The sequence below is a fragment of the Mastigoproctus giganteus genome, chromosome 8 (genome assembly GCF_048544385.1).
Source record: "Mastigoproctus giganteus isolate SK-2022 chromosome 8, ASM4854438v1, whole genome shotgun sequence".
NCBI classification, from domain to species: Eukaryota; Metazoa; Arthropoda; class Arachnida; order Uropygi; family Thelyphonidae; genus Mastigoproctus; species Mastigoproctus giganteus.
The window spans coordinates 32,504,282-32,528,239 of record NC_143582.1 but is presented as its reverse complement, the minus strand read 5'-3'; the positions used below and the strand labels follow the sequence as shown (position 1 = coordinate 32,528,239).

Sequence of the window (23,958 nt, the reverse complement as noted above, 5' to 3'; positions counted from 1 at the left end):
ATACAAATTAATGGGTGACATGGAAGCCTATGATAGATATAAGTTGGTCTGTAACCAAGTCACAAAGGAGATTAGGCAGGCAAAGGCAGACTACGAAAAATCCTTGGCAAAGGATGCAAAGAAAAACAGAAAGGAGTTCTTTACATACTTGAACTCGAGAAGGAAAGGGATGAATCAGATTGGTCCACTGGATATTGATGGTTCAACATTTGAGGATCCTGCTCAGGTGGCTAACAATCTAAACGAGTATTTTGCATCTACATTCACGCATGAGGAGTTATTCAGGAAGGAGAATGATGTAGGTAAAGTAAACATTGGCAGTGAGCTGGATGATTTTGTAATAACTGAGAGGAAAGTGGAGGAGAGATTGTTGAGGATAAACATAAAAAAGGCACCTGGGGTGGATGGGATCTATCCAGTTATATTAAAGGAGGCAGCAAAGGAAGTATGCAAACCCCTAGCCATAATTATGAGAGCTTCTTTGGACTCAGGGGAGGTACCCATAGACTGGAGATGTGCAAATGTAACCCCAATTCACAAAGGAGGATCAAAGGCTGACACAAGCAATTATAGACCTGTTAGTTTAACTTCTGTTCCAGGTAAATTAATGGAGGCACTGGTTAAAGAAGCACTGCAGGATCATCTAGACAAGAATTCAGTTATAGCTCAGACGCAGCATGGTTTTGTTAAGGGCAGGTCTTGCCTGACCAATTTGATTGGATACTATGATGTAGTCACAAAAGAACTGGATGCAGGGAATAACTTTGATATTATATATTTGGATCTTAGAAAGGCTTTTGATACTGTTGCACATGGAAGACTGCTGCACAAATTGGAGCAGTGTGGCATTGGAGGCAAATTGCTGCTATGGATAAGGGGATGGTTGAGTGGCAGAAGACAGAGTGGTAATCAATGGACACTGCTCAACGTGGACTAATGTTATTAGTGGAGTTGCTCAGGGTTCAGTGTTGGGTCCGTTGTTGTTTTCGGTGTTTATGAATGATATTGATGATGGGATATCAAGTTTAATGTCTAAGTTTGCAGATGATACAAAGGTTGGCAGGGTCGTTAAGGACACTACTGACGCTATGCTGCTGCAACAGGATCTGGAAAGGTTGAACAGAAGGGCTGAGAGGTGGCAAATGAAGTTTAATATTGACAAATGTAAAGTACTACATATGGGTAACAGTAACCCCAGAGCAATGTATCAACTGTGTGGTACTACACTGACAGTGGTGGAGAATGAAAAGGACCGGGGGGTAATTGTGCAGGCAGATATGAAGTTCTCTGAGCAGTGCAGACGAGCTGCAAGAGTAGCTCATGGTGTCTTGTCAATGATATACAGGAATTTTTCTAGCAGGGATAAGGAGGTGATTATTCCCTTGTATAAGGCAATGGTTAGGCCACATCTTGAGTACTGTATACAGGTCTGGAGGCCTCATTTCAAGAAGGATGTAGAGCTGCTGGAACGAGTACAGAGAAGGGCAACAAGATTAGTAAATGGAACAAAGGGTTGCTCTTACGAAGAAAGGCTTAAGTTTTGCAAATTACAGAGTCTGGAGACTAGGCACCGGCGAGGTGATCTGATAGAGGTGTATAAGGCTTTGAATGGTTTGAGCATGCTCAATGCCAATGGGATTCTTCATCTTTCTCAGAATAATCACCTCAGAGGGCATAAATTCAAATTGAGGAAGGACGGATGTCGGATAGATGTGCGGAAATTTGCCTTTGGCCAGCGGGTGGTTGGTTGGTGGAACCGACTTCCATCACTTGTTGTTGAAGTTGATAGCCTAAACAAATTTAAAAACTGGACAGGTATTTCGAACGAACGGAGGGGTGAAATGGGAGAGGGTTTTTTTTTTTTTTTTTTTTTTGGCTGATGCTGAATAAGCTTGCTTTCTTGCATCATATGCCTCTACTAATGCTAATGCTATTTGGGGCTCTCTAAAGTGCAGGGACTCTTCTTGCCCGGGTCTAAGGGCAGTACTGATTCTGGCCATCTTTACTTCCATGTATGTTACATCCTGATTGTTCTATAGCATCTTCACCTAAAGCAGGGGATCTTAACCAGGGAGGCTCATCTCTCTAGAGAGATGAGGTAGTGGTCCAGGACAAGTGAGAAGGCTGCCTATACATTCCCCCATCACCTTTTTTTTATCCTCTCCCCATTCAATGTTCCTTTTCAAGAAGTTGAAATGGATATAATGTGACCATAAATAGCTTGGTTTTTTGCAAAATTGAACTTTCTTACTATGTATTTCATTTTCAAATACTGAAAATAGAATAATTGAGATGAGAATAAAAAAATAAAATAAAAAAAAGTGTAAGATCTTCTGATCTAAAGATAATGCTCACTCATTAGCTTAATTTACCTCTAACCCTTGCATCAGTAGAAAATCTGCTCCTACCCTACTTGAACACATTCAACTCATTACCTTCATTGGTCTTCAAACTTAAAGACAGAAAAATATTGTCTAATGCTGATGGAAAGAAGTGCTCTTAAAACCTAAGCTTCAGAATGAACTCCTGTTTTTGTGTTTTTTTTTTTTTTTTTTATATACTGAAACTTTCATTCTACACTGAGACCTGCTATCCAGCAAATTCCTTGCATTAGCATTAGCATTAGTAGAGGCATTTGATGCAAGAAAGCAAGCTTATGCAGCATCAGCCAAAAAAAAAAAAAAAAAACCCACTTCCACTTCACCCCTCTGTTCGTTCAAAATACCTGTACAGCTGAGCCTTAATCTTATTTAGGCTATCAACCTCCACCACAAGGGATGGCAGTCTGTTCCACCAACCAACCACCCGCTGGCTAAAGGCAAATTTCCGCACGTCTATCCTACATCTGTCTTTCCTCAATTTGAATTTATGCCCTCTCAGGTGATTTTTCTGGGCTAGAGGAAGAATCCCATCAGCATTGAGCATGCTTAAACCATTCAAGGCCTTATACACCTCTATCAGATCACCTCGCTGTTGCCTAGTCTCCAGACACTGTAATTTGCAAAACTTAAGCCTTTCTTCGTAAGAGCACCCCTTTGTTCCATTCACTAATCTTGTTGCCCTTCTCTGTACTCGTTCCAGCAGCTCTACATCCTTCTTGAAATGAGGCCTCCAGACCTGTATACAGTACTCTAGGTGTGGCCTGACCATTGCCTTATACAATGGAATAATCACCTCCTTATCCCTGCTGGAAAAATTCCTGTATATCATTGACAATACTCCATGAGCTACTCTTGCAGCCCGTCTGCACTGCTCAGAGAACTTCATATCTGCCTGCACAATCACCCCCAAGTCCCTTTCATTCTCTACCACTGTCAGTGTAGTACCACAGAGTTGATACGTTGCTCTGGGGTTGCTGTTTCCCATGTGTAGTACTTTACATTTGTCAATGTTAAACTTCATTTGCCACCTCTCAGCCCATCTGCTCAACCTTTCCAGATCCTGTTGCAGCAGCATAGTGTCAGTAGTGTCCTTGACAACCCTGCCAACCTTTGTATCATCTGCAAACTTGGACATTAAGCTTGATATACCATCATCAATATCATTTATTAATGCAGAAAACAATAATGGACCCAACACTGAGCCCTGAGGGGCTCCACTAATAGCATTAGTCCACGATGAGCAGTGTCTATTGAAAAATTCCTTGATTCCCAAGGAATCAAGGAATTTTTCCAAGTTTCCCTAGGTTCTTTCCTTCACCCCACTCTTTTTTCCCCTGTGTATTAGCAATGTTCTTCCATTGGAAAACCTCTCCATTGTTTTTCTTATTACACCACACCACACTACATTCCATTCCATTTTTTTCGACGCTGCTTAAGAAAAATGTTAATGAATAGATAAACTTACAGAAATTATTAGGGAAATGTTTCTTTATAGATTTGATCATTTTGAAACAAAGCTTAACAGAATTCAGTTTTACATATTGAATTAAAGGTTCTTGTAAATTTATTTATTACAGTGTTATTTGTTGATATTATCTCTTATCATTATTGATAACCATGAAACTTGATGCATAATTCAATTGCCACCTTTTCAAAATCTCTGACCCAAAGAGGTGGGGGGTGAGTGAAGCAATGCAGAAATTATTTCTCATTAGATTCATATATTTTTTAGATTACTTTGTTACTTAAAATTAATTTGTTACATGCTTTTTTATTTATTAGGAAAAAATTATTAGGATTTCTTTTGTGATAACTGTTTATTTGTATAGATTTCTAATTTCCAGCTTAGTAACAGTATACAATACTATTATAATGGCTCATAATAATAATAATAAATGACAACACTGCAATCTGAAGAGTTAGGCCATCTCCAGAGAGGTGGTAACTCTGGGCATAATTAATATATCACTGTAGCATAACATTCATACATTTAGCTTTAATTTTGCTTTTAAAAGAATCTAACAGAAGATTTCATTAAAAACAGTGTGGCTTCTATACTTCATAGGTATAAGCATCAATTGAACTCTTTTGTATTCTGAGAGGCTCATGGAGAAGGATTGAATAAATTCTTCATTGGCCATCATTTAATAAAATAATAAGAGACATTGCAACAGTGCATCACTGAGAATCTTAAATTAAATTTTATTGCATTAACTCTGCTAGTGGTTTGCAACTACCAATTGGAAGAAGCTGTCTTGGTATCACTGAAAGGTATTATAAACAGTTAAAACATTTTAGCTCATTCAAAATTAAATTTCCCTGTAATAAGTAGGGCTAGCATTACAAAAAACCAGACCATAAAATAATTTGTAAATCACAAACAGGAAAAAAATGTGCACATCACTAAGCAATGCTACTTAAACATCTGTTGATGGTTTAAGTTTAAGCTATTATTTTTAACAAGCTAAGGTAAAAGCATTATTCTATTCTTATTCATACCTCCACATGTGTATAAGTACATCTTATTAAGCAGTTTGAAGATAAAATTAGAGTGTTGGGTTTTTTTTTAATAAAATGCAAATCAGCTCACAACTGAGTGGTTTGTCTTTGTTTTGAAATTTTCTGTAGAATTTTGTCAAGTTAGTGCAAGTGCATGTAACTCTTGAATATTTTTATCATTAAACTTAAATACTTAAAATTACATTGTTTTTCTTTACTTTTGTAAAAAAAATTTATAAAATTTTAAAATATAACATTTTGGAAATCTTCAAAATATTCTATTATCTTGACTTTATGATAACAAAGAATATATCAGTAATCTTTATGATGAAAATAACTGATTCATAATGAAATAGTGTAAGGAGGAGAAAATAAAGAGGAAAACTAGTTTTAAATCTTATCTGACACATATTTACTTTATTACCTCTTGTTGACCCTCTTCTTGGCATGGAAGTTGGTTTTGGAGCAAGAGTTGTAGCATTAATAGTTTCCCCTCTAATTTTAATCACTACCACAACAAGTACACACAGAACACAAAATGTTGCCATTATCTATCCTCTCTCCCTGACAGTTGCTACATCTAAAGACCACAGACCATAACATTCAGCTGTATAAAAGGTTACAGTCCCTGAAAGATGTCTGGTTAATTTCTCGCTGTCAGACTGCCATAGTGTAAGAGTTTTTTACATAAACACTGATACTGCAGTCCTTCAAGGTTACTTCACTCTCCTCTCTGTTTGTGGGTAGGAACATCAAGAGAGCAGATCAATGTTTGGCATTATATATTGATATTGTACTCTGAGGAATGTTTGAAAGTGATAATTCTAATAGGATAACCCATTTTGAAAATATTGATTTAAATGACTTGCCTAAATATTATGCTCTTGCACTTTTGCAATATTTAATGAAGGGAAATTCTTATAAGCTAAAGAAAATAGTAACTTTGAATATATAGTATATATTTACACAATGTATTATGCAATGTACTATTAATTACATTATGTAATAATTATTATTCGCTTGAAATGATATGATTTCTTGTTAAATGTTTTTTGTTATACTATATTTGTATATTAAGTTCAATGACATGACAATAATGAGGTCTATCAGAATCATTTTCCTTACTTTTTTTGATTTTCCATGTGGTTCATTTTCATAGGGTATTTTTATTATATAAAGTACTATATATTCAAATTTTTTTACAGAGAAATGTAGAGTTGTAATTCTAATATATTTCCCTTCCTTTTACTTTCTAAAAGAACTATTTTTAATGTTTATTTTAAAAATGAACAGAATTTTCTATATCATGGTTAATCAACTTGAATAAATAAGCTTTAGATGGAAAAAAAAATAATCCTATGAAATCTTTGTAAATAAAAATAGGTCACAGTTCTTATAATCTAGGAATATTTGTCCTAAAAATCAGTTTTCAAACATTTAGGTGAAGGAAGATTTGGAAAAGTTTATACTGCTGTTAATAATTTAACTGGAGAATTGATTGCTATGAAAGAGGTAAGTGCAGCATACCATTTTCCAGTGTGAAGTGTTTCCATATGATATCTATTTGCAAATACCAAAAGAAGCATATTAATGTTTCTTTTAGTATTTGCCTTTTACCTTTTAAATTTTATTTAGTAAAACCTTTTTATTGCCACTGTTAACTGCAACAATAAAAGGTTTTACTAAATAAAATGTAAAAATCAGTTAAATGAATCAGATTTTTAGAGTATGAATTTATATTATAATATTACAGCATTATTCTCATTCCTGTACTTTCAATTTTTATGTCATACTGGCATCCAGTTTTATTGTTGTTGTTCATTGACATAGGTAAAAATCAAAAAGACAGATGAGATTTTTATCAGTCATAATTTGTTTAATTGCAAGTTATGCCTGTTTATAAATTATGCCTATTAGTGATAAATGGTCTCATCTTTTGAGTAAGTTATAATTTATTCAAATAAATATACTAATAATTATTTATGTACTAAAAAAAATTAAATCTGTTTAAATTTAATATTTTTCAGATATATATATATATGTATATATGAGGGTAGACTGTAAGTAATGCCTCTTCTTGTACCCTTTGAAGGAATAGAAATAAATCAAAAAGATAAAGCATTCTTATAAATAAAAAAAGTTGTTTTTAATTTGATGTATCATTTTTCAACATATACTTTGTGTAACTCTATACATTTCATCCAGTGCTTAACAAGTTTTTGTAGTAGAATTCTTTCAGCTGAGAGGCTTCTCAGCTGCTTTAACTTCTTCATCAGAGTTCATGCATTTCATCTCAGAAATGTTCTTTAAGTTTTGGGGCATGACTTTTTTTTCCCCTTAAAGATATGCTAAAAAAAAAAGGTGTGTGTGTACACAATGACTTTATTGCAAAAAAAATTAATTACAGAAGATGGGAAAAAAAGAAGAAAAAGAAAAGGTACGCCATACATCACAACAGAGGGGTTTGTACATAAAAATACAATATCAAATATTGGTCAGGTAGACACTTGGCAAATTCGAATTCCTAATTGGAAAGAGGTTCTAAGGTCATCCGTTGTGACGGTCTTGAATAAATCAAGCCAAGAGCATGAGAAACACATCGGGCAAATGTAGTGACATACCATACTACCACCTTCTTTCATACATACAAAATTAAAATTTAAAACTTAGTTATATTTTTGACCCTCTTTTTAGACAGGATTACAGTTTCGTAGCAACTGCAAAATGCTAGTGTCAATTCAAGCATTGTGCAGTTTGGAGGACTTAGCTATCAGTATTATAACTTATGCCATGTTATTTTGTGTTTTACTTTGTAAAAAATTGATTTACAGTGCAGTGGCATTTATATTTTTATAAAATGAAGAAAAATCTTGGATTATTTTTCATCCCCAATGCCAATAAGGAAGAATTCTGATGGTACTGAAGAAGAAATTAATAAGCCAGAATAAATTGTTACAGTTTCAACATTTTCATCATCTAGTTTTTAAGAATGCCATGTAAATGAATTGTCATCCAGTTGGACTCTGGAGCAAAAAAGGAATTCTGCAATAAATATGATTGGCTATTAAAAAAAACAAGAAACTTGGTTGTGGTCCCTGCCATAAACTCAGAGATCTGACTTTATGGCAGAAATAACAGAATTACTAATTTTGGTATAACAAAAAGCTGCATTTGACATCTTTATAGAACAAATTATTTAAACATAAAGTTCTAGCTATAAAGCTGCCCAGAAAATATTGCTTGTAAAGGCCAGGAAGGGAATGCTAGAGAAAGTATGTAAGAAGTCACTCTCTTGCAAAAAAAAAAAAAAAAAATCACAGCCTATAAACTGTTGAAGAATAATCAATCATTGAATAATTTTAAAATCAAGATTGACTTACAATACTTTAAGAATCCTTGCATTAAAATTATTAATCACAATTAGCAAGAAAATGAAAAATAACTTTATACAGGAAATTGTAAATTCCAAATCAAAAATCTCATTAATGATTAATGAAACAACAGCCATTGGTCAAACATCTATATTAATTTTGTACATTATGCCCATGTGTTAATTTAAGAATGTGGAATGACTGCACTTAGGGTTACAGACATCCACTGAATTACCTTACTTGCCCCTGGAAAGTCTCCAATTTTAAAAATGTATTCCCGAAAAAAATCAATCAATTATTTTGCTGTGCACATTAAGACCATAGCATTAAGTAAGCAGTTTAAATCCTGCTGCCCACAAAAAAAGAAAAGAGAGAGAGATGACAGTATACTCCTAATTATTTTTTCCCTTTTTTTTAACCCGAGGAGAATTTTTGTTTTAATTTGTGATTTTTTTAACTTGCTATTTACTTGTAGCAAAAAGTAATACTCTGTTCTGTACTGAAATTAAAAATTATCAATAAATCTGATGTAGTATTCTTGTTTACTTCTCTGAACAAACTCTGAAATTTTACTGATCAGCATACCCAAATTCATAAGGAAACCAAGAAATGTAGATGAGCAGAACCTTTCTGAAAATTTCTTACATACTATTATTACTATTTATGTTGTGCCATACAATTTCACAAACCCATATCAACTGGAGAAATGAATGGATTAAATGTAAATGGATTAAACAGGCAGTATGAGACAAGTATTACAAAACATGCGTTACTTATCTCATGGCCAGAAGTGACAATTTGGTTAAATTCGGTTAAAAAGAAAAACTTTTATTTTGTCGTACAGGTGGTTATGTACATTTGCATTCATAGGTTACGCACCATAGTAACACAACACAATATGTTGTTGGCCCCCCATGTGTCAATTTTTTCTTTAACATTTATTTAGTGAAAGAGTTTCCTTAATCCGCAAAACACAATGTAGGAATGTCTACAACATGTAATCAGAAACTTCAGGAATTGACTTTGTATCTTGAAATTGCGGTGTTTTAGATACTTGCAACCTGTCAAAACATGTTGTAACTCATCTAGATGTAATGCACAAATTTAACTTTCAGTCTGAATTAGCATGCATTAAATAGGTGTTTTGTCACATATTAAAATGAGTAATTTTACTGAGCAGCAAATGTGAATCAAATTTTGTCTCAAATTACAGAAAAGTGCAACAGAAATATTAAAAACATCTTTTAGAGAAGATGCCATGTGTTCAAATACTTTTCAATTGTTTACAGAGTGCCAATTGTCTGTTGAAGATGATCCTTCCTCTGGCTTCAAAAACGAATGATTCAATTGCTTCTATTTGCATCTGACTCATGGTCAGATGCAAATAGAAGCAATTATACTGGGCCCTTATCACAGGTTATCAGAGGCGTAGCTAGGTTTTCGGCACCCTTGGCAAATAAGTGGCTACACTCCTTTTTTCGATAATTGGTAAAATCGTAATAAATAATAAGTACAATCGGACCTCTGTTTGACAAACGTCTTTATAGCAAATTTTTCTATTTAGAGATAAATGTTTTATTTTTACCGAATTTTTTTTAGAATTCGCTAAATTGAATTTTATTCTTTACCAAATTTTTTTAAAATTTTTTTATATCTTCGTTTTATGGAAACGAAAATTTCCCATATAACGACTGCATTACGAGACTTAACTGGGTATACATCATTCTCACCCATGGCCTTCAAGCAAGCAATAATGCTGTTGATCCGACCACATTGGAATGATCCGACCACATGGAACTTTAATACCCACAAAAACAAATCTCTTATGGTGCAACATGATCCTGAATTAAAAGATAAAGAGATTACCATCTGCAGAGATTACTATCCAACTACCTGTCCCACATACCAAGAAGTCGAACTGGTCAACTACTTTCTGTGTATCCATAGCCAGTGGATACACCTGTCCCACATACCGAGAAGTCGAACTGGTCAACTACTTTCTGTGTATCCATAGCCAGGGTGTATTAAACATTCGGACAATAAGCTCTGGTCAACCTTCTATTGTAAGCACCCTGTTAGAGATTTAGAAGAGTGGTTTTCCTCTATCCCGACAAGCGGTCATCTGTTGTTTCATGGAAGTGAAATGGCACCGTTTCAAAGCTATTGGCCTATCATCGAGTACATTATGAGATACAGAGGAAATGATGTCTCCCACACTACTATCGTAGTTTTTTTCTTAAGAGTTATCTATGGTGTATTCACATCGATGTTATATAGATATAAAACTCTTACTCTTATCATATTATGCCTTGTTGCATTTAGTTATTTTAAATTATTTCACTTTGTACTTTTATTGCTAACAAATTAGTAAATTAATTCTGAATTTCTGTAGATAAATAATTAGGTGTTTAATATGCGATTCCAGAACATTTTTCATACCAACGTAAAATTGGCTGACAAATTTTATCAAGTTTAAAAATATGCCACAATTTTTTTTTCTTAGGTATTGATATTACTAGCATGTCCACGAAATGCCAAATTATTTTTAGCACCGAACAATATACATTTCAATATATGATGCCATTTCGAAATTTTTCTTCTTAGTGCTGCTTGTGCAGCTTCATCAATTAGTCATCTTTTTGAAGACCCTTTTCTAATAATTTCCATTTTGTGAAATTGTTTGTGTTGTAATGAATTCTCATGAAAAATAACGTTTGGATTTAGATGTTTCCAATCCTTCAATCTATCTGAGCTGCAAAATGGAATATTATTTGTGCCAGGTACAAATAAGAGGCACGGAAAACAATATATTGCATCTTTGTTTTTGCGATAAAATAACCATTTCCTGTCTTTTTTTTTTTCGATACCTTCATTTTTGTATTTCCACGAATTATTGAAACATTGACCATTAGTGACAGGATACGTATTTAAGACTATATGTTCAGGACCATGTTGCACCATAAGAGATTTGTTTTTGTGGGTATTAAAGTTCCATGTGGTCGGATCATTAAAATTCGGATTTACATGTTTCATGTTAATGTTATTGCTGCCATCATTTTCTTCTGCCAACTGTTGTTGGTTATTGTCCACACTTTCTAATTCTTTTAAAATAACTTCAACTGTTTGAGCTTTTTCTTGGACTTCCATTTCAGTGGCATCATCATTTGTTTCGTCTTCATTCGAATCATGTTCGTTTTTTTTGTCACTTTCAGTTTTGGAGTGGCTTATTGTAAGCCAGTTTTGTAAACTAGCGGAATGTTTTTTCCTAATTTCCTCTTTATGCTGTCTTTCTACACGGTACTGATGTCCACCTTTTTTTTTTCTTTGGTGGTACGTCTAAAATTAATGTGGCCTTTATTGTTTTATTTAAATTATAAATCACAATATTCATGATTACCTGTTTATATAGCAATCACAAAAACACTATAACTTATAACTTATTCAGTTTGTACACAATGCGTGAATTGTGAACTACTATGCATTCGAGCATGCACTGATGAAGCGATCACCTAATTGGTCCCTTGAAAGTTACATTCTGGACAGCAAATAGATCTATGATGCTATGCAGTATATACTCAGATGTAAGGATGCATGCAGGTTTGAATCACCGTGTGAAAATTAATTTTCACCCTCCCTGTGCTGTCATCTTGATTCAACATCATCGAGGGGTGCCATTTCGTCAGCTAGCCTCGGGTGTCAAAATAGCTTGACACTGTACTGATGTAGTCTGTCAGTGGCATCCTTCTCCTGTCGGCGCCCTTGGCACCTGCCCTTGGCCATTCCTACACCACTGCAGGTTATAAATAAAATTCTACTTGTATAGTAAAATTACAAACAGGTTATAAATTTTCCCTGTATGGTAACACAGTTAATGGAATACTACAAAACAGCTCTACAGTTATTGCATGATGCTATGCTATTTGGCAAAAATGGCTGGAATTCTGGGCATTGGGGAATTTATTTTTACATCACGATATGCCACTGCATGCTTGGCACTTGCCATTTAAAAATTTCTTGCAGAGTACCTGTCACTGTTGTGGTCCTCCATCTACCATGATCACTATATTTAGCCCTTTGATTTTTTTTTTTTTTTTTTTTACTTCTTAAGCTTAAGGCTCCCTTGAAAGGTCACAGATTTGCAATGACTCAGAAAATTGTTTAAATATGATTTATTATTATTATTAGCCATATGGTGCAAGGAAGCCTAAGGCTTATGCTGCACCAGCCAAAAAAAAATTTGAGTACCCTGAGAGAGAGAGAATCACCAAAAAAGAGAAGAATGGTGATATTCAGCTCAGGACCCTGGATGTCCAAGCTTATACTCACCAGATGTGAGCCCCTGGAGTTAATACAGGGGCTCACATCTAGTGAGTATGGGCTTGGCACACCCAGGGTCCTGAGCTGGATATCATCATTCTTCTTTTTCTTGGTGATTCCCTCTCTCTCTCTCTCCCCCCCTCTCTCTCTCTCTCTCTCTCTCTCTCTCTCTCTCTCTCTCTCTCTCTCTCTCTCTCTTTTGGGGTAATTCAGAAAAATTTTTTTTTGGCTGGTGCAGCATAAGCCTGAGGTTTCCATCCATAATTATTATTATTATGGCTGCTAATAATAATAATATCAGCAATTCCAAAAGATGCCTATCAGGAATGCTTCCAGAAGTTGCAGAAGTTTGGAATCAGTGTATGCAATTTCAAGGAGATTACTTCAAAGAAGATTCATCCAACCAGCTGGTAAGAAACTTTCCAGTCACATCTCATATCTCACACTAATGCTCTAGATGCAGTCAGCAGCATTTTACTGCATTGTTTATATAATTATACATGATGAATTTCTTACAAAGGAGTTATAGCTAGAGAGTGCAGGTAAAGGCTTACACTTATATCTTTTCTTAGGAGAAACCTTTGTGTGGTGTGTTGTACATGTTCTCAAAATTCTCAAGATTCAGAAATTTAATTCAGGGGCCTTAGAGGGGAACAGGCATTCTGTGTGTTATCAGACACTCAGTCTAAAACATTGGTGGATCCAATATCTTTCTATTTTAGAAGATTTAGGAGAAGCCCGGTTGGCCTTCCTCCCTAAAATCAACTCGTGCACACCTTCTCAATGGTAAGCCCTGTTACCTCACTTTGGTGGCACTGAACATGTAGAGTGGTTCTATTCAAGGTGCCTGGTCAGTGTGAAGAAGAAAAGACTAAACCCTCCAGCACATTACAACCCAATGAAACAAATGACCCTCAGTCCCTAGTGGCTTTTACTCCCCTCTTATAGCAGCAAGAAGATCAGAGTGGAAGCACAGGGTGCTAAGAATCTTTGGGTATGACCAGGCTGCCATACACAGAAACTGAACTTGGCCTATTACAATGTAAGATTGCTCATCGGTGAAGAGAGGATTTTAGAGCTGGAAAAAGAATTAGAAAATGTGATTTGGAATATCATTGGCTTGGCTGAAACAAGAAGAAGAAATGAATCATAAGTTTATCAAGTGGACATCTGCTGTACACCAATGGAAACAGTGAAAAAAGCAAAGGTGGGAGTTGGCTTTCTGGTCCATAAAGATATAAAAAACAATATTTTGGAATATATCACCAAGGGTGTCAAGACTACTACTAGAATTTCTAAGAGGTACAAACTAAAGGTTATAATGATATTTGCACCAACATTGAGGCATGATGATGAAGAGGTCAAAGAAATGTACACCGAAATTGAGAGACTTCTAGATGAACAGAAAACTCACCACACCATAATTATGAGGGACTTCAGTGCAAAAAGGGAAACTATAGGAAATTTTGGAATCGGTGAAAGAAATGAAAGCAGTGAAATATCTGAGGAATATCAGTAATGAACACATTTTTCAAGAAAAGGGAGAACAGAAAGTGGACTTGGAAGAGCCCAAATGGAGTAATATTCAATGAAATTGACTTCATCCTCACTAACAGAAGATATATTGTGAATGATGTTACCGTCCTGAACAAGATAAATTTTGGAAGCGATCACAGAATGGTAAGGTGCACACTTGATATAAATGTAAGAAAAGAAAGGAAAAAAACTGACTCGAGTAAATAATATGAAGGTTTTTTGAGATAACAGAAGAGGAGAAAAGGCAGTATGTACCATAACTTAAGAACAAGTTTGAGCTTTTGCAGACCTTTCAGGACCAAGATATTGACGAGAAATACAACTTTCTGAAAGTGATAAAGCCCGAGAAACCTATGGGAAAAAGAAATGCAAAGAAGAAAAAATTAATCAAGAAATACTTGTATGATGAACCAAAGATGACAAATGAAGAGCAAGATAAATACTGACAAGGACAAAATTGAGTATACTGAGTTATACAAAGCCATTAGAAAGCGGCTTAGAGGACATAAGAAGATTTAACACAAGAAAAGTAGAACAAGCATTAAGAGAAAGCAAAGGACTTAAATCAGCAGGTCATGAGCAGTAATACAAAAAGACAAATTATACTGAAACTGAAGAATAGTGATGGTGCACTTATAAATAGCAGAGAAGGCATAATTCAATTAGCAGAAAACTACTATAAAGAATTATATAGGGAGCAAGGGAACGATGCCAGCAGTGAGGAAGATTAGGATGAGCATTGGTAGAAGTACATGATGCAAGAAAGCAAGCTTATACAGCATCAGCCAAAAAAAAAAAAAACCATTTCACTGATCCATTCATTCCAAATGTTTGTCTAGTTGTTCCTTACATTTATTTAAGCTATCAACTTCCACAACAACAGATGCAAGTTTGTTCCAGCAATCAAAGATGGATCACAAATTAGCAGCACATACAACATACCCAATATCCTTATTAGGTAGAACATGCTTTGAACAAAATGAAGAATCAGAAAACCCCTGGTGAAGATAAAGTTACCGTACAGTTATTAAAATTAGGAGGAGCAGACATGACATAGAAACTAGCAAGACTCTTCACAAAATACATTAGGAAAGGTGTGACGCCTAAGGAGTGGAATAATGCAATCATAATTTTGCTGCATAAGAAAGGAGATAAATCAGAAATTGGAAATTATAGACCAATTAGTTTGTTATCCCACATCTACAAGTTGTTCACAAGAGCCATTACTAACAGATTAGAAAGAACACTTGACAAGAAATAACCGAAAGAGCAAGCTGACTTTAGGACAGGATTCTCAACTATGGATCACCTTCACATAATATCGCAGCTGATGGAGAAAGCAAATGAATATAAAAACCATTAAGAATGGCATTTGTGGATTATGAAAGAGGCATTTGACTCCACGCAGCATAAGGCAATGTTTCTGGCACTGGAAAGACAAGGCATAGATAACCCATATATTATGATTTTGAAGAAAATATATTAGAATACTACCTCCTTTATTAGACTAGACAAAGACAGTAGCAAATTTAAAATTGAGAAAGGAGTTCGACAAAAGATACAATATCTCCAAAGTTTACTGCTGCCATTGAGGAAGCTTTCAGAAGATTGGCCTGGTTGCAGAAAGGAGTCAATGTGAACAGAGAGTACATAAACCATTTACGATTTGCAGATGACATTGTGATCATAAGCCACGATCCCAAAGAATTAGAGGAAAATCTTAATCAGTTCTGCAGAATTAGTAAGGATTTTGGACTAAAGTTGAATCTGGCTAAAACATTAGCATTAGTAGAGGCATTTGATGCAAGAAAGCAAGCTTATGCAGCATTAGCCAAAAAAAAACAAAAAAACCACTACTTCACCCCTCAGTTCGTCCAAAATATCTGTCCAGCTGAGCCTTAAACTTATTTAGGCTATCAACTTCCACGACAAGCGATGGAAGTCTGTTCCCCCAACCAACCACCCGCTGGCTAGAGGCAAATTTCCGCACGTCTATCCTACATCTGTCTTTCCTCAATTTGAATTTATGCCCTCTCAGGTGATTATTCTGAGCGAGAGGGAGAATCCCATAAGCATTAGCATTAGTAGAGGCATTTGATGCAAGAAAGCAAGCTTATGCAGCATCAGCAAAAAAAAAAAAACCCACTTCCACTTCACCCTCTGTTCGTTCAAAATACCTGTCCAGCTGAGCCTTAAACTTATTTAGGCTCTCAACCTCCACTACAAGGGATGGAAGTCTGTTCCACCAACCAACCACCCGCTGGCTAAAGGCAAATTTCCGCACATCTATCCTACATCTGTCTTTCCTCAATTTGAACTTATGCCCTCTCAGGTGATTATTCTGAGCTAGAGGAAGAATCCCATCAGCATTGAGCATACTCAAACCATTCAAGGCTTTATACACCTCTATCAGATCACCTCGCTGGTGCCTAGTCTCCAGACACTGTAATTTGCAAAACTTAAGCCTTTCTTCGTAAGAGTACCCCTTTGTTCCATTCACTAATCTGGTTGCCCTTCTCTGTACTCGTTCCAGCAGCTCTACATGCTTCTTGAAATGAGGCCTCCAGACCTGTATACAGTACTCTAGGTGTGGCCTGACCATTGCCTTATACAAGGGAATAATAATCACCTCCTTATCCCTGCTAGAAAAATTTCTATATATCATTGACAATACACCATGAGCTACTCTTGCTGCCCGTCTGCACTGCTCAGAGAACTTTATATCTGCCTGCACAACCACCCCCAGGTCCCTTTCATTCTCTACCACTGTCAGTGTAGTACCACAGAGTTGATACATTGCTCTGGGGTTGCTGTTTCCCATGTGTAGTACTTTACATTTGTCAATGTTAAACTTCATTTGCCACCTTTCAGCCCATCTGCTCAACCTCTCCAGATCCTGTTGCAGCAGCATAGTGTCAGTAGTGTCCTTGACAACCCTGCCTACCTTTGTATCGTCTGCAAATTTCAACATTAAGCTTGATATACCATCATCAATATCATTTATGAATACAGAAAACAATAATGGACCCAACACTGAGCCCTGAGGGACTCCACTAATAACATTAGTCCACAATGAGTCCATTGATTACCACTCTCTGTCTTCTCCCCCTCAGCCACCCCTTTATCCACAGCACCAATTTGCCTCCAATGTCACACTGCTCCAATTTGTGCAGCAGTCTTCCATGTGCAACAGTATCAAAATCCTTTCTAAGATCCAAGTATATAATATCAAAGTTATTCCCTGCATCCAGTTCCTTTGTGACTGCATCATAGTATCCAATCAAATTGGTCAGGCAAGACTTCCCCTTAACAAAACCATGCTGTGTCCGAGCTATAACTGAAGTCTTGTCTAAATGATCCTGCAGTGCTTCTTTAACTAGTGCCTCCATTAATTTTCCTGGAACAGAAGTTAAACTCACAGTTCTATAATTACTTGTGTCAGCCTTTGATCCTCCTTTGTGAATTGGGGTCACATTTGCACATCTCCAGTCTGTGGGTACCTCCCCTGAGTCCAAGGAAGCTCTCATAATTATGGCTAAGGGTTTGCTTACTTCCTCTGCTGCCTCCTTTAATATAACTGGATAGATTCCATCCACCCCAGGTGCCTTTCTGGTGTTTATCTTCAACAATTTCTCCTCCACTTTACTCTCAGTTATTACAAGATTCTCTAGCTTACTGCTAGAGTTGAATACACCTCTGGCTTTCCCCTCGCTAAATAACTCCTCATGTGTGAATGTCGATGCAAAATATTCATTTAGTTTGTTAGCTACCTGAGCAGGATCATCAACAGTTGACCCATCGATATCAAGTGGACCAATCTGATTCATGCCCTTCCTTCTAGAGTTTACATAAGTAAAGAACTCTTTGCTATTTTTCTTTGCATCTCTTGCCAAAGATTTCTCGTAATCTGCCTTCACCTGCCTAACCTCCTTTGTAACTTGGTTACAGATCAACTTGTATCTATCATAGGCTTCTGTGTCATGTGTTAATTTGTATGTATCCCATGCATGTTTCTTCTCTGCCATATGCCTCATCAGTTCATCTGACATCCATTTAGGCCTAAACCTTGGACAATATTTCTTAGTTGGTATGTAATGCCTAGTAGCTTCCAAGATAAGTTCTTTGAATGCTTCCCATTTTGCATTTGCTGTTGGTAACATCATCAGTTGGTCCCACTGTATAGAATTTAAATACTGTCTCAGTCCATCGTAGTCGCCTTTACTAAAGCAATAACCCTTCCCTTTACCCCTAATGGTAGTTACCTCTTTGAGTAAATCCCACTTCAGCTCACTGCTGATAATCAAATCAAGAGTATTCCTCCCTCTAGTTGCCTCCCGAACATGCTAATGTAGAAAACAATCATCCAATAAATCCACAAAAGCCTTGCTAGTGTGTGAGTGACCAGCCCCCAAATTCCAGTCAATATCTGGGAAATTAAAATCTCCCATTATAAGACTCTGATTTACTGGCCCACTCTATTTCCCTGTACAGTGTCTTATTGTACTCATCAGAGTCATTAGGCCTATTGCACACTCCTACTCTCAATTTTGATCTCCCAATGCTTATGTCACACCAAACTGAACCAACACTGCACTGTCCAGCGATGTCCACTGGCTTCACTTCGTTGGATTTTATGTATTTCTTAACTAATAGCATAACCCCTCCTCCCTTCCTATCCAGTCTGTCCTTTCTGTAGACGTTGTACTCCCCAAATTCCAGTTCTGCATTCCTTATATCTGTGTGACACCACGTCTCTGATATCCCAACAATATCTGCCTTTGATGTTTTGAGCAATACCTCAAATTCATCAAATTTATTTACTAAACTCCTAGCATTGGTGTACACGCAAGTATACATGCACCTATTTCTATTCTTAGCTACCCTAACACAACCCATGTGTTTACTTGTACCGCAATGACTCCCAGCAGTCTCTGAAATATCCTGCATCTTGTTTTTCAGGCTTCTGCTCATTCCAATAGAAGCAGTGCAAGAATCTCTTTCACCTCTGCCAGTGGCTACTGTCAATATATTGGTCTTTGTCTCCCCCCCAAGCTAGCAGTTTTCCAACCCACCTAACACTGCCTCGATAGCATCAGCAAATATTCTTGCACCCTTTCTATTTAAGTGTATCCCATCCCTGTAGATGGGATACAAACAAACAAAAGTAATGATGAACAAGTATGCCACAGAAAGAGATATAATCATTGAAGGAGCAATAATTGAAAAGGTGGATTCATATACTTATCTGGAACAGGTCATTAGCTGTAATAATCCCATGACCACCAGAGGATGCAGAAAGGTCGGGGAATGACCACTGCATATCCCTGGAGCAATATGGCCTTAGTTGCTAATGCTCGTAAAAACTAAATAACAAACAAACAGTTGTAATAATGATGAATGGCTTGGAAGTCTAGGGAAGGATAAATTTTGGATGGATAGCATTCAGGAAATATAGTCACATTCTGAAGAGCAATATCCCAATTTGTCTGAAACGTAAAATAATGAACCAATGTATACTCCCCACCATGATTGCTGGAACAAATTTCCATTTGTTGTGGAAGTTGATAGCTTAAATAAATTCAAGGAAGAACTGGACAAACTTTTGGAATGAATGGATAGGTGAAATGAGAAGGGTTTTTTTTTTTTTTTTTTCCTTTGGGTAATGCTGTATAAGCTTCTTTTCTTGCATCATATACCACAGCTAATGCTAACTCCTGAGGCAGCGATTAAATCTTCCTTAAAAAAGTATGAAATGAACTCCTCGCTGTATTTTTCTTAAGAAAAAAATCCATGATCTTTGCAGAATATTTTTAGAATACCAAAATCTTTCATTTAATCATTTTGCTTGTTTTGAATGAACTGTTGCAATTTACATTCAGAATCTGATGTTGAAATTGTATTGAGAGTTTCTGGTGAAGATATATAAAGCAGATCATTTCCTGATATGGTTGCTTTTAAAGTGGTTGATAGATTTGGATACAAAATGCTCTTTTTATTTTTAGTATTATAGATTTGCACTTTACATAAGCAAATATAACAATCATCTGTGTAGCTTCTTGGCTCATGCCACACCATGGGAATAGTAAAAAGCCCAGGTATTTTCTTAGCCTCCATTTCCTCAACTGTGTACAAGTGTGGCAAATTGTGTGAAGCTCATGGTTTATCTCGGCCACTGAGATTCATCCAGAAGTGCACAATATGCACTTTTAACAAATTCTGCAGTGTTTTTCTCCTTTGCATTTTTACAACAGTGCTATTATAAATATAGAAAAATGTTGCAAGTTCGTTTAGGTAGCCCCTTGTTTTCATTCACCACAAAATTTACAACTACAAAAAGAAACATAATTTTATGTCAATTATATTAACTAAAACAGTATAGATAAAAACCCTTAACTAATTGCTGTCCACTTACTTCAACGACATCTTGCATTGTCAGCACTTCTGGAAGGTTGTCCATTTGCAATTATAGTAGAGAAATTGGAAACTAGTGTTTGTCAGTAATGTAATAATGTAAAATTCAGTGTAATTTTTGCATGTTTTATTCAGAAACAAGAGAGAAGAGTATGTTTTTCAGAAAATCTGTAAGTGGTTGAAAAAATGAATGTCATTTATGAATTCAATTCAGGAAAATTACTCAAGGAAACATAATTAGCCCATTCTGTTATTAATTACAAAGTGTAATTAATAACAGAACAATACATGTCATTCTTTATTACATTGTGCTTTTGTTAGTATTTTATACACATGATTAATATTATTAAACACTCTTTCAGATTCATCTTCAGCCAAATGATCACAGAGCCATAAAAGAAGCTATGGATGAAATACATACTTTTGAAGGAATTAAGCACCCTCATATAGTAAGGTACTATGGAGTTGAACTTCATCGTGTAAGTAATTTTTTGTATGTCGGAAAATTTTGTTTTGTATTATAAATTGAGTTAATTCTAGAGAATTTGTAAGTGAGATGACCCACAAACATATTAACTGTAGCTTTTGTTCTTCATCAGGAAGAAATTTTAATCTTCATGGAATTCTGCAATGAGGGATCTCTTGAAAGTGCTGCACATCTTCATTTACCTGAATCTCTAGTTCGTAAATATACCAGACAACTACTAGAAGCAGTTAATGTGCTTCACGAGCATCGGATTGTTCATAGGGATATTAAAAGTATGATATGTATTTACATATTAATTTAGTACATTTATACAAAATATTTCAAATATTTTAATAATATTTAAAATTTTAATGTGTTTTTAATGTAAATCGTGCATTTGCAAGTTTTATGTAAATTTGTGCTATTCAAATTGAAGAGGTGGATTGTGTTCTCTTACGATAAATACAATTGTTGTTTTGAAGTTGACATTAAATGAAAGAAAAGAAGTACATGTACTCCAGGACAAAGTGGTAGGACATTATAAATGATTGCCCATCTTCAATTTTTTTTCAAATACACCAGATGAAAAACTTCAAAAGGATAGTTTTTGCCATATTTTACCTCTTAAAAATATGATAATTAATACCACATTTTCAAAAGGTAAAATATTGTTAGGTCAGTATAGTCATGAATTAAGTTCTTGCTATGAATCCAAATAACTTGAAGGATTCTTTAAAAAGGTTGTTTTAGAGTTTTGGGCAAATTAGCAACTTAGACCGTTTTGTGTCATCATACATTATTAGCAATGGCAAATGACGCAAGGAACTTATACAGCATCAGCCAAAAAATAAAATAAAATAGCCACCACACCTTATCTTTCAATCCATTCTAATAATTTATCTAAGCCATCCTTAAATTTATTCATATTATCCACTTCCACAACACCAAATCAAAGTTTGTTCCAACAATCAGTTACACTTTGACTGAAAGCAAATTTTTACACATATATCCTGCAACCATCCTTTTCAATTTATGTCCCCTTACATGTATGATGGCATCCTTACTCTGAGAAAGAGTAAGGATGCCATCAGCATTTAGTTTACTAGATACATTTAACTCCTTTTTAAGTTTACTCAATCTATTTAGCCTTAAACGCTTCAATCAGATCTTCTCAGAAGTGCCCGGTTTCCAAATGCTGCAGCTTGCAGAAATGCATAATTTTGCATTTCTGCACCCATTCCAATAGTTTCACATTCTTTATAAAATAAGGCTTAAGATGCAGCCTAACCTATACTTAAGATGCAGCCTACCATTACTTTATACAACAGGATAATCAGCTCCTTGTTCTTGCTAACAATATCCCATGATCTTACCTAGCAGACTGTCTGGACTGCTCAAACAAACTTAATGTTGAACTGTACAATTACCCCTTCATTCCCCATTACCTTGAGTGTGGTACCAATTGATCTGTTTTTCTGGGATTACTGCTTTGTTATGTTTTATTTTGCATATATCAATGTAAATCTCAGTTGCTGTTCATCTTAATTTTTCTATGTTTTGTTGCAGTAGTATGCCCTGATTCCTGTCATTAACCATCTTGCCAATCTTTGTATCATCTGCAAACTTAGACAGTAAGCTTGATATGCCTTCATCATGTCATGATTAAATAATAAAAATGACAATTGGGTCTAGCACTGAACCGTGGGAGATTCCACTAATAATATTATTCCAAGAAAAGCCATGCCCATTTATGACCACCCTCTCTGTCTCTTCTGCCACTCAACCATCCCTTTATCTGTAGCAGTAACTTAACCTTAATTCCACACTGCTTCAATTTGTAGACTTCATTTGGAACAGGATCAAAAACTTTACTTACTTTACGTATAAAATGTGAATTGTTTTTTGCATTGTTTCTTTTTTATTGCATCTTAATAGCTAATCAGATTGATAAGACAAGATCTCCCCTTAACAAATCTGTTATTGTTGAGAGAGAAGACAGAGAGTGGTAATCAATGGACACTGCTCATCGTGGACTAATGTTATTAGTGGAGTCCCTCAGGGTTCAGTGTTGGGTCCATTATTGTTTTCTGTATTTATAAATGATATTGATGATGGTATATCAAGCTTAATGTCCAAGTTTGCATACGATACAAAGGTTGTCAGGGTTGTCAAGGACACTACTGACACTATGCTGCTGCAACAGGATCTGGAAAGGTTGAGCAGATGGGCTGAGAGGTTTAACATTGACAAATGTAAAGTACTACATATGGGAAACAGCAACCCCAGAGCAACGTATCAACTCTGTGGTACTACACTGACAGTGGTAGAGAATGAAAAGGACTGGGGGTAATTGTGCAGGCAGATATGAAGTTCTCTGAGCAGTGCAGACAGGCTGCAAGAGTAGCTCATGGTGTCTTGTCAATGATATACAGGAATTTTTCTAGCAGGGATAAGGAAGTGATTATTCCCTTGTATAAGGCAATGGTCAGGCCACACCTTGAGTACTGTATACAGGTCTGGAGGTCTCATTTCAAGAAGGATGTAGAGCTGCTGGAACGAGTACAGAGAAGGGCAACAAGATTAGTGAATGGAACAAAGGGGTACTCTTACGAAGACAGGCTTAAATTTTGCAAATTACAGTGTCTGAAGACTAAGCACCAGCGAGGTGATCTGATAGAGGTGTATAAAGCCTTGAATGATTTGAGCATGCTCAGTGCTGATGGGATTCTTCCTCTTGCTCAGAATAATCACCTGAGAGGGCATAAATTCAAATTGAGGAAAGACAGATGTAGGATAGACGTGTGGAAATTTGCCTTTAGCCAGCGGGTAGTTGGTTGGTGGAACAGACTTCCATCCCTTGTCGTGGAAGTTGATAGCCTAAATAAATTTAAGGCTCAGCTGGACAGGTATTTCAAACGAACGGAGGGGTGAAGTGGAAGTGGGGTTTTTTTTTTTTTTTTTTTTGGCTGATGCTGCA

At 35.8% G+C, this 23,958-nt stretch overlaps 2 protein-coding genes across 3 annotated transcripts in view; one reads left to right on the top strand and one right to left on the bottom strand.

Annotated features, from left to right (window-relative positions):
- Nucleotides 1-5,518, bottom strand: part of LOC150081427 (microfibril-associated glycoprotein 4-like) — a 90,604-nt gene extending 85,086 nt beyond the window's left edge. The window contains exon 1 of one of the 2 annotated variants that reach the window (XM_090379288.1): nucleotides 5,305-5,518. In XM_090379288.1, the coding sequence (XP_090235414.1) occupies nucleotides 5,305-5,428 (124 nt within the window). In that variant the 5' untranslated portion in view covers nucleotides 5,429-5,518. The remainder of the gene's footprint in view (nucleotides 1-5,304) is intronic. The other variant, XM_090379289.1, reaches the window with a different exon arrangement.
- Nucleotides 1-23,958, top strand: part of LOC150081426 (mitogen-activated protein kinase kinase kinase 4-like) — a 350,096-nt gene that overhangs the window by 248,871 nt on the left and 77,267 nt on the right. The window contains exons 11-13 of the mRNA XM_090380199.1: nucleotides 6,322-6,392; nucleotides 20,878-20,994; nucleotides 21,115-21,274. Of these exons, the coding sequence (XP_090236325.1) occupies nucleotides 6,322-6,392; nucleotides 20,878-20,994; nucleotides 21,115-21,274 (348 nt within the window). The remainder of the gene's footprint in view (nucleotides 1-6,321; nucleotides 6,393-20,877; nucleotides 20,995-21,114; nucleotides 21,275-23,958) is intronic.